This window comes from Myotis lucifugus, unplaced genomic scaffold, assembly GCF_000147115.1.
Source record: "Myotis lucifugus unplaced genomic scaffold, Myoluc2.0 scaffold_20, whole genome shotgun sequence".
Classification (NCBI taxonomy): domain Eukaryota; kingdom Metazoa; phylum Chordata; class Mammalia; order Chiroptera; family Vespertilionidae; genus Myotis; species Myotis lucifugus.
This window is the reverse complement of record NW_005871068.1, coordinates 7,887,583-7,902,510: the sequence shown is the minus strand read 5'-3', so window position 1 is coordinate 7,902,510 and position 14,928 is coordinate 7,887,583. Positions and strand designations below refer to the sequence as shown.

The 14,928-nt window shown below is 40.0% G+C and overlaps 1 protein-coding gene across 1 annotated transcript; it reads left to right on the top strand.

Annotated features, from left to right (window-relative positions):
• Positions 1-852: 852 nt before the first annotated feature.
• On the top strand, positions 853-1,884 carry LOC106696586 (melanoma-associated antigen B2-like). The gene has a single exon (XM_014453107.1). It carries the CDS (start codon positions 853-855, stop codon positions 1,882-1,884), a length of 1,032 nt encoding a protein of 343 aa, XP_014308593.1.
• Positions 1,885-14,928: the final 13,044 nt, after the last annotated feature.

Sequence of the window (14,928 nt, the reverse complement as noted above, 5' to 3'; positions counted from 1 at the left end):
GGACCTCAAGCTGCTTGCCACAGCCTCCATACTTGAGAGACCATGTTCAGTCACATAAGGTCCACTTCATTTCCTTTTATTGGAGCTCAGGTAGTTTGGCTGTTACTATGAGGTGAAACCAAGCAATGGAGAAGCCAACCAAACATAAACAAAGTAGCCGTCATAGTATTCACTTAAACCCTTTGCTGTCAGCTCAGGGAATCTCAGGGAAAGGCTGTCAGCTTGAGCATCCCTCCTCACTTCTTTATATCAAGTTTAAGGGAAGTGAGATGCTCAGTCTGAAGTTCCATTCAGTTGTCAACCAAAGGGGAGCAGTGTCAAGCCTTACAAGGAGCCAGGGTGAGGAGCTTGAGTGACAACTCGGGATGCAAAGGACCCCACTAAGCTCTCAGCACTGGGTGGCTCCTGATAGGGAGGAGGACTCCCCTCCAGTTCCTTTTCAAGGGTCCCAGGGAGTGGCAGGAGGGAGGATTCCCAGGCTCTGCCCAGAGTGGACATGATAATACTGAAAATAAACCAAGAGGACCCACACATTCCAGATCCAAGGGTGTCACACTGGCATTACCTACTGTCACCTGAGTAATTTCCATGTAGGGCTGGTATGATGTAGCATGCAACTCACTCTAAAGTCTCTCTGGTGGTTCTGTAGGATTCTTAAGGCACAAGAGAACAGGAGCCTAGTTGGATCCTAGAGTAGTGCCAGTAGAGGAAGCCTGCAGAGGCAGCCTTCAATAAAACCAAGGCGGAAGCTACCTGTTGAAGGTGCTCACATAACTCTTTCTCCATCCCTCAGGTGCCCAAAGCAGCTGTCCATTGGCTCACTACTGTCTGCTGTCCTGAACAACAGCCATCATGCCTCGTGGTCATAAGAGCAAGCTCCGTGCTCGGGAGAAACGCCGCCAAAACAAAACTGAGAACCAAGATGTTAAGAGTGCTCAGGCCCCTGCAGGAGAGGAAGGAGAGGCCGCTTGCTCCTCCTCTTCCATTTTGGGGGAAGGTCCCTCAACCTCCACTGGTGCTGGCACTCTCCAGGCACCTCAGGGTGCCCCAGCCACCACCAGTGCCGCTGCAGGTGCTTCCTGTGAAAGATCTGCTATAAAAGCTAAATGCCATGTTAGGAAAAGTAAAAATTTCTCCCAGATCTCAACTTCCACTGAGATCGATGGCCTAGATCTTATAAGTAAGAAGGCGACTCTGTTGGTAGAGTACCTGCTGTATCAATATAAAGTGAATGAGCCCATTAAAAAGGGAGACATGCTGAAGATCATCCACAAATGGTACAGAAAGGACTTCCCTGAGATCCTCAAGAAAGTCTCTGAGCACATGGATATGGTCTATGGCCTAGAATTGAAAGAAGTCAAGCCCAACAGTAACTACTACACTCTTGTGGATAGTCAAGATGACACCAGCAACGGAAATCTGGGCAGCGGCTTCAGATTTCCTAACAAAGGGATCCTGATGCCTCTCCTGGCTGTGATCTTCTTGAATGGCAACCGCACCCCTGAGGAGGAGATCTGGAAATTCCTGAATATGATGAGTGTCTATGATGGAAAGAGTCACTTCATTTTTGGGGAGCCCAGGAAGCTTATCACCCAAGATTTGGTGCAGGAAAAATACCTGGTGTACCAGCCGGTGCCCAACAGTCATCCTCCACGCTATGAGTTTCTATGGGGTCCAAGAGCCTATGCTGAAACCACCAAGATGAAAGTCCTCGAGTTTTTGGCCAAGCTTAATGATACCATGCCCAGTGCCTTCATAACCCAATATGAAGAAGCTTTGAAAGATGAGGAAGAGAGGGCCCATGCTGCACTCCAGGCTGCCGCTCCTTCCAAAGCCAGTAGGTGCTCCAGGGACACGTCCAAGCGCTACCCACAGCCCGAGTGAACTCTAAGTGGGGTCTTCAGTTTTTGGATGGAAAGGCCTGTTAAGCAGTTTCCTAATGTGCAAAATATATTGTTGGCTTACCTTTGTGTTTGTTGTTTTTATTTTTGCATTTTAAGTGGTGTTCTTTTAGACAGAATGTTTATTTAGATCCAGCATATTAGTATATAAGTCTATGAATAACATAGATTGCAAATTTATTACTATTTTACAGTTTTTGAAATAGAAATTGAAAATCCTTCAAGCCTTTTTGTGATCCAGAACAGGATAACATGGCTTTAGGATAGGAATATATTTTGATATGTGCAAGAACTTTACACTAAAATAGGTGGGAACAATAGGTGGGAACAATAGATAGATAGATAGATAGATAGAAGTATAAAATGAAAATTGGACACTTCTGTTTTAATTTTTTGTTCAATTATACTTGACAACAATATTATATTAGTCTCAGATGTTACAACATAGTGATTAGACATTTATATAACCATGTGCCCACTCCCATAAGTCGAATACCCATCTGAACCATAAGTAGTTATTACAATGTAATTGACTATGTTTCCTATCCTGTATTCAGCATTACCTGTTTCAGCCAAGACATGGAAGCAAACTAAGTGTCCATCTGTCAACCAAGGAATAAAGAAAATGTGGTTTATCTATGAAACAAGTCACTTCTTATTTTCCTTACTACATTTAGTGCTGTGTTTTGTAAATGTCTACGATACATAACCTGGATTTGCTTGTGTTTTTCAAGGTTTGAGAATATAAATCTTAGTGAATCAGACCTCTTCATTCATGGCTTTTATTTTACACAATCATTGAGCATCAGCTCTTTGGAAGTCTTCATGCTCACATGGGGGAATGTTTAGGCAAAGAAGACCCTGCCCCTGCCCATGCAATTATAGATTGTAGGAGTAGTTATCACTATAAAAGAGGGTGAGATACTCGCCAGTTCATAAGGAACAACTTAATAGGAGGGTAAAGAACAGGTGGAGGTCGCATATTACATAAATTTCATTGCTAAGCAGAATTTAGTCCTGCGGCCCCACCCCCAGCCGGCCCGGCCCCCAATCGCCCGCTCCACTCCTATCAGGGGCAGGGCTGGCCAACCTCCCACATCCCCTCACCCCTGCCACCGGGCCTGCTGGGCTCCCATTGGGGCAGGTTGACCAAACCCCACCCATGCATGAATTGGTGCACAAGGTCTCGAGTATTAGATAAATTTAATTGCTAAGCAGAATTTAATCCCATTGGACAGTTAGTGAGTGGTGATCCAAGGCCACATCTGGTTTCTTCTCTCAACCCAAGTGAGGTCTGAGATGGAAGCTTCACATTGTGGTAGGAAATGCCTGTTGACCAGTATTCCTGATATATACAAATAACTTGACCTATTTTTGAGGTAATTTTCAAGTGGTGGTATTTCAACATAAAGTTTATTTAGATTCAGAATATAAGTGTAGGAATGGCATGGATCACACACTTAATTGTTGTTTATCAGGTTCAGGAATAAGTATTTTGTTTCTTGAAATACACATTGAAAATTCTTAAATCACTTTTGTGATGCTCAACAAGACTGCATGTCATTAGAATGGGGATACATTTGGTAATGGGAAAAGAAAACCCATACTAAAATAGGTGGGATCAGAACATAGAGAGGAGGAAAAAGTTATGGGTTTGCCTTATTCCATTCGGTCTCTCTTTTCCTAAATTTAAAAGTTATATACCTGATTATCCTTAGATTTTTTCAACAGTGGATGAGTTTTAGAGAATATAAATTAGTGCAGCCACTATGGAGGGCAGTATAAAATTTCAAAATATTAAAAATAAAATGACAGTATTATTAGCAATTCCACTACTGGGTAATTATCTAAAGAAAATAAAACCACTAACCTGAAGAAAGGCATTATGCTAAATTAAGTTAGTGGCCATTTTCAAGCAGTGGTCTTGCCACAAAAAGTTTTCAACACATGGAGAAAGATAAATGCTGTATGGTATGACATGTGGAAGCTTTAAAAGAAAAAAAAACATACAAAAATGAACGCATACATAGACAGAATAGACTGCTGTTTACCAGAGGCAAGGTGTGTGAAATGGGTGAAGGTGGCCAAAAGGTACAAACTTTCAGTTATAAAATAAGTAAACCCTGGGAATGTAATGTACAGAATGAACATGAATAGTTGATAATACTGTATTAGATAAATGAAAGTAGCAAAGAGTGTAGGTCTTAAATGACTAATTACAGGAACAAAACAACAAAAATACAGAATCTGAGGATAAAAACTTTTCAGTGTGTATATTCGTTAAATATATATATATATACTCATTTATATATATATATATATATATATATATAATCTCCACAAATTGAACAACTTCAAACTACAAACACTTAGTATCTCAAAGTTCTGTAGGTCAGAAGTCTGAGCAGGGAGTAGCTGCACTCCTGGGTCTGAAATCTCAAAGCTGCAAACAATGTATCAGGTAGCTGTATTCTCACATGGAGCTCAGGACCTCCCTCCAATGCCATGCAGAATGCAGTTACCAGAAACTGAAAGACTGAGGTGCCCATTTTCTTGCTAGCTGTTGGCTAGGGGTCATTCTCAAGTTGCTATTACTTCCTTGGTATGCTATGTGGCTCCCTCCATCTTCAAAGCCAGCAAAGGAGAACCTCCCTCTCACTCTTTGAATTTCTCTCACTAGGAATTGCCCATCCCATTTAAGGATTCACCTGATTAGGCTTGACCCATGGGGGATAATCTTTCTATTTGCAGAACAACTGATTTGTGACCTGAATTACATTTGCAAATTCCTCATAGCAGCACATAAATAAATATTTGATTTATTAACTGGTGGAAGATGTGTGTACACAGGGAGTCAGAAATCTGGTAGGTCATCTTGGAATTCTGCCAACCAGTGTCCCTGGGGTATGGTGATTATGTCTGTAATTAAGACCTTCACCCTTTAAAGTTACACAATAAGGTAACTATTGTTATAGATGATTGTCTCATAATACTCTGGGGGGAGATTTAAAATGGTGGTAGAGTGAGTGGATCCTGCATGGACACGCTCCCAGGAACAAACTTGGATTACAACTAAAATACAGGAAAACTTCCTGAATAATCAATGGAAGACTCATTTGAGAGAACCTTGATATCCGAGGACTGAAAGTGGAAGCCACACAGAAACTGGTAGAAGGGGTGGAAGCAGGAAAGAGCTGGCTGGGTACCCACAGACAGCAACTTAAGTTCCAGAGAGATATCTCAGCTATGTAGGGTTGCCACTGAGAACTCTGTGGTCTAATCTCCAAGCTGCCCCCACCCCAGCAGAGACTACCAAACTGAGAAGCGTACCTACATAACATCTGACTGTGAAAAGCAGTGGGGTTGCTGCCTGCCAGAGAATGATGGCTGGAAATTCAGGCACCCTCTTAAAGGGCCAATGCACAAAATTCCCTGTGGAACCACCCACCTTGTGCTTTGGCAGAGGGAGGGCAGAGTGGACTGAAGCTGTATGAGCAGAAGCCAGGATTGGGGACTCAGGGCCTAGAGCTCAGAAGGTAGACACCTGGGTTTCCTGTGCTGAGTCATTCCCTCATGAAGAGTAGGACACCTTTCCCACACAGATATTTGCCTTCCCCTGGGGGAAGACAGTTGACCCACCCTAATGGAAAACCCTGAGGCCACTTAAAAGACTAAAAATAACAGCCTCAGGCAGAAGAAACTGCTCCACCCTGCTGAAAAAAAATCTAGCCCAACCTGAGGATGATTACCTAGGGGTAATTCAAGAGGAATCCTATCAGTCTTTAGGCAGAAGCCATCTCTGGAGGCTTTGAGTCCTTCTCTGATCTAATTAGAAACAGCATTTGACACGGTCCTGCACTACAGATTGAGAGGCATAGAGGATCTACCGAATACATAGTCACAAACCCAAACAGGCAGCCAAAATGAGAAGAAAAAGAAACAACCTCCAAATGAAAGAATAAGCGAATTCTCCAGGAGAAGAGATAAATGAAGCTAAGATAAAAAATTGATCTGGAACAGAGTTAAGATATGAGAAAAGATATAGTACCTATGAAAACAGAAATAAAAAATGACATAGCACAAATAAAGAACACATTGGAAGGAATACACAGCAGGTTAGGGGAAGCTGAGGATTGAATCAGTGAATTGGAAGACAGGGTTGAAAAAGTCACTCAATCAGAGAACCAAAAAGAAAAAAATAATTAAAAAACAGGAGGACAGCTTAAGGGAGCTGTGGGACAACATGAAACATAATATTAGAATAGTAGGCATGCCAGAAGAGGCAGAAAAGAAGAAGGGAATAGAGAACATATTTGAAGAAATAATGGCAGAAAACTCCCCTAACCTGGTAAAGGAAAAAGTCACACAAGTTCAGAAGGTACAGAGAACCCCAAGCAAGAAGAACCCAAACAGGTCCACACCCAGACACATCATAATTAAAATGCCAAAAAATTAAAGACAAAGAGAGAATCTTAAAGTCAGCAAGAGAAAAGAAAACTGTTACCTACAAAAGGAAAGCAAGGATCTGAGACCAAGATTACTATATCCAGAATATCCATCTATATTCAAAATAGACGGTCAAATAAAGAGCTTCCCAGACAAAAAAAAAAAAAGTCTAAAAGAGTACATCACCACCAAGCTAGCATTACAAGAAATCCTAAAAGGACCACTATAATGAGAAGACACACAGAAAGAAACCCAGGCATACAAAATCAAAATGGCAATAAATTAATACCTATCAATAATAACCCTAAATGTAAATGGATTAAATGCTCCAATAAAAAGGCATAGGGTAGCTGAATGAATACAAAAACATGACCCAACTATATGCTGTCTACAAGACACCCACCTCAGAACAAAAGAGAAACACAGGATGAGAGTAAAGGGATGGGAGAAAATTTTCCATGCAAATGGAAAAAAAGGCTAGAGTAGCAATACTCATATTTCACAAAATAGACTTCAAAATGAAGGCCATCACAAGAGACGATAGAGGTCTCTACATAATACTAAAAGGACTAATCTAACAAGAGGATATAACCCCGGTAAAGATATATGCACCCAATACGGGAATATAACTTCTAGAGGACTTTAACAGAGAAATAAAAAACAATACAGTAATGGTAGGGGACATTAACACCCCACCGACTTCACTGCATAGTTCTTCCCAACAAAAATCAACAAGGAAACAGTGACTCTAAGTGACACACTGTATCAGATGGATTTAGTTGACATTTATAGAACATTTCACCCAAAGCAGAAGACTATCCATTCTTCTCAAATGCACATGGGTCATTCTCAAAGATAGGCCACATGTTCGGACACACAACAAGTCTCTACATGTTCAAGAATATTGAAATCATCTTCTCAGATCACAGTGGAATGAAATTAGAAATCAACTACAGTAAAAACACCCCAAAACTTTAAAACACATGGAGTCTAAATAGCATGTTATTAAACAATGAATGTGTTACCAATAAGATCAAGACAGAAATCAAAAACTTCCTGGAAACAAATGAAAATGAACACACAGCACCCAAAATCTCTGGAAAACAGCAAAAGCAGACTTGAGAGGGAAGTTCATAGAACTACAAAAAATAAAACAAAACAAAAACAAAAACAAAAACAAAAAACAATAAGCTGGTGGAGAAACCAAGATGGCAGCATAGGTAAACACCTACACAACCACTTCAAAAATACAACTAAAAGACAAAACAGACATCATCCAGAACCACAGGAAGGCTGGCTGAGTGGAAATTCTACAACTAGAAGAAAAGAGAAAAGCACACTGAGACTCAGAGGAGAGGCGGAAGTAAAGTGCAGAGGTACGGAGGTGCACGTGGAAAGGGCTGGCAACTGAGGAAATGGTTGTCTTTTTTCTTTTTTAAAAAATATATTCTACTGATTTTACAGAGAGGAAGGGAGAGGAATAGAGAGTTAGAAACATCGATGAAATAGAAACATCGATCAGCTGCCTCCTGCACACCTCCCACTAGGGATGTGCCCGCAACCAAAGTACAGAACCTGGGACCCTTCAGTCTGCAGGCCGACGCTCTATCCACTGCACTGAGCCACACCAGTTAGGGCATGGTTGTCTTTTTCAATCAGGGGGGAGTCTCAAGCTCCTAACTACTCTGAACTCCTGTTCCAGGCAAGTCTCTGGGGACCCAGACTCATATGGAGAGAAACTGGGCTGTCTGGCATTGGTCGGAACTCGAGGGTGGCTTTCCCTCAGAGGTGCTTGCAGTGATTACCATGGGACATTGAGACACGGAGCCTCTTAGGGTAGGACTGAGGATCAGCCATAGCTGTTTGCTCCACCCTCTTGATTCCCGGAGACACTGCCCCACCCAAGTTGTGCACAGAGGCTTTTGCATATGAAAGGCCTGGCCCTTTGCAATCTGAAAATTACCTAACAAACTGCAGCTGGGTCAGAGAGACCCAGAACTTCCAAAAGAATGCCCAAGGCCCCACAGCAGTTTGCATTGCTTCACAGCTGGGCCTCATCTGGGCACCTCCAAAACCCAAACAAAAAAGAGGAATCTGCAGATCTCTCCATAGCTCCTGCTGGGTAGCCTCAGGCAGAGGCTAAATTAGCACCTCCTTAGAGATCCAAGAGTCAGTGCACCAAGTGGTCAGAGTGGGACCATCCAGATTACAACTCTTCAGATCCATAAGGAACACACTCAGGGGGAAGACTCAGTGAGCACCAAAGCCCCACTGAAGCAAGTCTTTCCCCAGAAGGGTGTCTTCAGCACAGAAGTTCTCCCACTGTAGACACAGCTGAATCTCACAGCCAATTGGCCTGGAGGTCAATTCCTCCCAGTGATACCTACAACAATCAAGGCTTAATTACAAAAAGACTGTTCAAAGGCCCACAAAGAGGTGCACCAAGAGTGTCCACCTCAGGTAATTGGGGAGGCTGAGCCACTGGGCCCTAAGGACACCTGCACAGAAAGCCACTCTATCAACACAGGGAAGCAGAAAAAATGCGGAGACAAAGAAACAGGTCACAAATGATAGAAATGGATGAAAGCAAACTACTGGATATAGAGTTAAAAACCACACTTATAAGGTTTTTCAAGAATTTTCTAGAAACCGCTGATAAATTTAGTAAGACTCTCAATAACTGCCAATCTCCTGCTCTAAATCCATATAAACCTCTCTCTTCTCTTTCTTCACTATCCAAAGTTTTTTTTTTCCTCTCTGTCGTTTTGTTGTTGTTTGCTTGATTATTGAGTATATTGGGGTTATTTTATGCTTGATTGTGAGATTGTTTTTCTTTTTCTTTTTCTGTTGTTGTTTTTCCAGTTATTTTTTTGCTTCTGTTTTCCCTCGCCTCACTTGATATTAGTTGTTGTTTGTAGTTTGCATTCATCTCCAGGGATCTGTCGCTGGAATTTGTTGGGATTAGTGGCTGTTCTATTGGAACTTTCTCCCCATATAAATAGTTTCTTCCCTTCTTATATTTCATTCTCTTTCTTTTCTCTCTTACTTTTTTTCCTTTTCCCAATGTCATTTTTGCACTCCTTTTTTCTTTTTCTCTTTTTTCTTTTTCTCTTCTTTCTCCTTTATCCCCTAATTCTCTTTGATCTGGTGGTCACCTTTTATTTGGGGTTATTAGTATCGTGAATGCATTTGTGTTCAGTGCCTTGTGCATTGTGCCTTGTTGTGTTGTATTTTGTGTCTTTAAATCAATGCAGCAGAGAGAGAACTACATAACCAAACACCTAGAGAAGAGAGATCATGGGGAGACAAAGAAACAGCTCACATATTAAAGAAAAACAGCCATCACCAGAAAAGGAAGTAAACAAAATGGAGGCAATGGAGGCAAGCAACCTGTCAGAGAAAGAATTCAGAGAAATGGTCATAAGGTGGATGAAAAGAATGGAAGAAAAATTCAACAATATGTGTAAGAACCAAGAGGAAATGAAGAAGAACTAAGAAGAAATGAAAAATGACATCACTGCTATAAAGAACTCAATAGAAAGCATCAACAGTAGACTAGAAGAAGCAGAGGACCGCATTAGTGAGCTAGAAGACAAGGTAGGAAAAAATACCCAAGCAGAGCAGCTTCTAGAAAAAAAAATTAAAAAGCAGGAGGAGAGCCTAAGAGAACTTTGGGACAACATGAAATGAACAACATCCACATAATAGGGGTGCCAGAAGGAGAGGAAACTGAGCAAGGAATAGAAAACCTGTTTGAAAAAAGAATGACAGAAACTTCCTTGATATAAGGAAGAAAAAACTCACACAAATCCAAGAAGCTCACAGAGTCCCAAACAAAATGAACCCCAAAAGACCTACGCCAAGGCACATTATAATTAAATTGGCAAACACCAACAACAAAGCAAGAATCTTAAAAGCGGCCAGAGAGAAACAGAAAGTTACTTACAAAGAATCCCCCATTAGACTAGTGACGGATTTCTAAATAGAAACACATCAGGCAAGAAGGGAGTGGGATGAAATATACAAAGTCATGCAAAGGAAGAGTCTGAATCCCAGAATACTGTACCCAGCAAGGCTATCAATCAAAAGTGAGGGTGAACCAAAAAGGACTATGGGAGTTTATTACCACCAAACCGGCAATGCAAGAAATGCTAAAGGGTCTGCTGTAAAAAGAAAAAAAATAAGAAACAAAGAAGGAACACAGGGGTAAAGAATAAAAATGGTGACAAACTAGTATCTATGAATAATATTTTTAAATGTAAATGGATTAAATGCCCCAATCAAAAGCCATAGGGTAACTGAGTGGATAAGAATACATGACCCATATATCTGCTGTCTACAGGAAACCCACCTCAGAAAAAAAGATGCAGACAGACTGATGGTGAAGGATTGGAAAAATGTTTTTCAGGCAAATGGAAATGAAAAAAAGCTGGCGTAGCAATACTTATATCTGACAAATTAGATCTCAAAGTGAAGGACACATAAAAAGAGATAAGGAAGGCCACTTCATAACACTAAAGGGAGCAATCCAACAAGAAGAAATAACTCTGGTAAACATATGTGCACCCAATATAGGAGCACCCAAATACATACGAAAACTTCTAGAGGAGATCAAGGGAGAGATAGACAGCAATATAATCATAGTAGGGGACTTTAACACCCCACTATCACTATTGGACAAATCCTGTAAACAAAAAATCAGCAAAGAAACATCAATCCTAAATGACTCACTAGATCAGATGGAATTAATTGACATCTTCAGAACATTTCACCCCAAAGCCACAGAATATACATTCTTCTCAAGTGCACATGGGTCATTTTCAAAGATAGACCATATATTGGGTCACAGACAAAGTCTCTTCAAATTCAAGAAGATAGAAATCATATCAAGCATCTTCTCAGATCACAATGGCATAAAACTGGAAATCAACTACAATAAAAACAATCCAAAAAATCAAACACATGGAGACTAAATAGGATGCTATTAAACAATGACTGGGTTACCAGAGAGATCAAAGAAGAAATAAAAAACATCATGGCAACAAACGACAATGAAACCACAACAATCGAAAACCTATGGGACACAGCAATAGTAGTCTAGAGAGGGAAGTTCATAGCTCTACAAGCCTACTGCAAAAAAAACAAGAAACAATGATAATAAATTACCTAACGCTACAACTCAGAGTTAGAAAGAGAGCAACAAGAAAAGCCCAGTGTAAGCAGAAGGAAGAAAATAATAAAGATCAGAGTGGAGGTAAATGATATAGAGACCAAAAAAATAAAAAATAAAAAAGATCAACAAAACCAAGAGCTGGTTCTTTGAAAGGATAAACAATATTGATGAACCTCTAGCCAGGATCACTAAGAAACAAAGAGAAAGGACCCAAATAAACAAAATCAGAAGTGAAAGAGGAGAAATAACAACAGACCCCACAGAAATACAAAGGATTGTTAAAAAATTACTATGAACAACTCTACTCCAACAAACTAGACAGCCTGGAGGAAATGGACATATTCCTAGAAAAATACAACCTTCCAAAACTTAATCAGGAAGAATCTAAAAATCTCAATAGGCCAGTAACTATGGAAGAAATTGAAGCAGTAATCAAAAAGCTTCCAGCAAACAACAGCCTGGGGCCAGACGGCTTCACAGTGGAGTTTTACCAAACTTTCAAGGAAGAACTAAAACCTATCCTCCTCAGACTATTCCAAAAAATTCAAAAGGAAGGAACACTTCCAAGCTCATTCTATGAAGCCAGCAGCACCCTAATACCAAAACCAGATAAAGACAACACAATGAAAGAGAATTACAGGCCAATATCCCTCATGAACATAGATGCCAAAATCCTCAACAAAATCTTAGCAAATCGGATCCAGCAGTACATCAGAAAGATCATACACCATGACCAAGTAGGATTTATCCCAGGGATGCAAGGATGGTACAATATCCGCAAATCAATAAATGTGATACATCACATAAACAAATTGAGAGGAAAAAAACCACATAGTCATATCAATTGATGCAGAAAAAGCATTTGACAAATCCAACACCCTTTCTTGATAAAAACTCTCAGCAAGGTAGGAATAGAAGGATCATACCTCAACATAATAAAAGCCATATATGACAAACCCACAGCCAACATCATAATCAATGGGCAAAAACTAAAACCATTTCCTCTAAGAACAGGAACAACACAGGGATGCCCCTTCTCACCACTCCTGTTCAACATAGTACTGGAAGTACTAGCCGTTGCGATCAGACAAGAAGAACAAATAAAAGGCATCCAATTTGGAAAAGAAGAAGTAAAATTGTCCTTATTTGCAGATGACATGATACTGTACGAAGAGAACCCTAAAGACTCCATCAAAAAATTATTAGACTTAATAAGTGAATTCAGCAATGTAGTAGGATACAAAATTAATGCCAAGAAATCTATGGCATTTCAATACACCAATAGTGAACTTACAGAAAATCAGACTAAAAAGAATGCATTGTGCCTTGTTGTGTTGTATTTTGCTACATGGTATAAATGCACCACAGTTGTTATTTTTTTTATCCACTCATCTACTGATAACTTCCAAAAGTTATTTACCATCAAACGAAAAAAATTAAGATACCTAGGAATAAACTTAACTAGGGAGGTAAAAGACTTATATGCGGAAAACTACAGCACACTGAAAAAAGAGATAGAGGAAGACATAAATAGATGGAAGAACATACAGTGTCTATGGATTGGTAGAAACAACATCATCAAAATGTCCATACTACCCAAAGCAATCTATAGATTCAATGCAATCCCCATTAAATTACCAATGGCATATTTCACAGATCTAGAACGAACGTTCCAAAAATTCATCTGGAATAAAAAAAGACCTCGAATATCTGCAGCAATCCTGAGAAAGAAGAACATAGTAGGTGGGATCTCTATACCAGATATCAAGCTGTATTATAAAGCAACTGTTCTTAAAACGGCTTGGTACTGGCATAAGAACATATAGATCAATGGAACAGAATAGAGAACCCAGAAATCAACCCAAACCACTATGCCCAATTAATATTTTACATAGGAGGCAAGAGCATACAATGGAGTCAAGACAGTCTCTTTAATAAATTGTGTTGGGAAAATTGGACAGATACATGCAAAAAGATGAAACTAGACCACCAACTCACACCATACACAAAATTAAACTCAAAATGGATAAAAGACTTAAACATAAGATGGGAAACCATAAAAATACTAGAGGAATCTACAGGCAGAGAAATTGCAAACATATGCTGCAGGAATTTCTTCTCCGATACTGCTCCTAGGGCAATGGAAACTAAAGAGAAAATAAACAAATGGGACTACATCAAAATAAAAAGCTTTTGCACAGCAAAGGAAACCATCAACAAAACACCAAGAAGGCCCACTGCATGGGAGAACATATTTGCCAATGATATCACCGATAAGGGTTTAATCTCCAACATTTACAGGGAACTCATGCAACTTAACAATAGGAAGATAAACAATCCAATCAAAAAATGGGCAATGGACCTAGATAGACACTTTTAGAAAGAGGACATACAGAAGGCCGAAAGACATATGAAAACATGCTCAAAGTCACTAATAATATGAGAGATGCAAATCAAAACGACAATGCGGTATCATCTCACACCTGCCAGAATGGCTATCATCAACAAATCATCAAACAAGTGTTGGAGAGGATGTGGAGAAAAAGGAACCCTCGTGCACTGCTGGTGGGAATGCAGACTGGTGCAGCCACTGTGGAGAACAGTATGGAGTTTCTTCAAAAACCTTAAAATGAAACTCCCATTTGACCCAGTGATCCCACTTCTAGGAATATATCCCAAGAAGCCAGAAGCACCAATCAGAAAGGATATATGCACCCCTATGTTCATAGTGGCTCAATTCACCATAGCTAAGATTTGTAAACAGCCTAAGTCCCCATCAGAAGATGAATGGATTAGAAAACTGTGGTACATCTACACAATGGAATACTATGCTGCGGTAAAAAAGAAGGAACTCTTGCCTTTTGCAACAGCATGGATGGGACTGGGAGAGCATTATGCTAAGCGAAATAAGCCAGTCAGAGAAAGATAAATACCACATGATCTCACTCATTTGTGGAATATAGAGAACAACATAGACTGATGAGCAGGGACAGATCCAAAGACAGAGAAACAGTGATTAGACTATCAATCTCCAGAGGGAAAGTAGGGGAAGGTGTGGGTAAGGGGAAGATATCAACTAAAGGACTTGTATGCATGCATACAAGCCAAACCAAAGGACACGGACAACAGGGGGATGAGAGCATGAGTGGCGGGGGGAAGGTTGGGGGTTAATGGGGGGATGAAGACACATTTATAATACCTTAACCAATAAAGAAATTAAAGATAAAGAATATTAAAACACAAATGGTGTTGAAAAAATTGGACTGAAACATGCAAAAGAATGAAACTAGACCACCAACTTACACCATACACAAGAATAAACTCAAAATAGATTTAAAAAAAAGACTTACATGTAAGTTGTGAAACCATAAAAATCCTAGAAGAAGCCATTAGCAGCAAAATCTCAGA

Bases quoted from the DNA above. Each gene is read 5' to 3' on its own strand.
- LOC106696586 (XM_014453107.1), top strand. From the start codon at position 853: ATGCCTCGTGGTCATAAGAGCAAGCTCCGTGCTCGGGAGAAACGCCGC.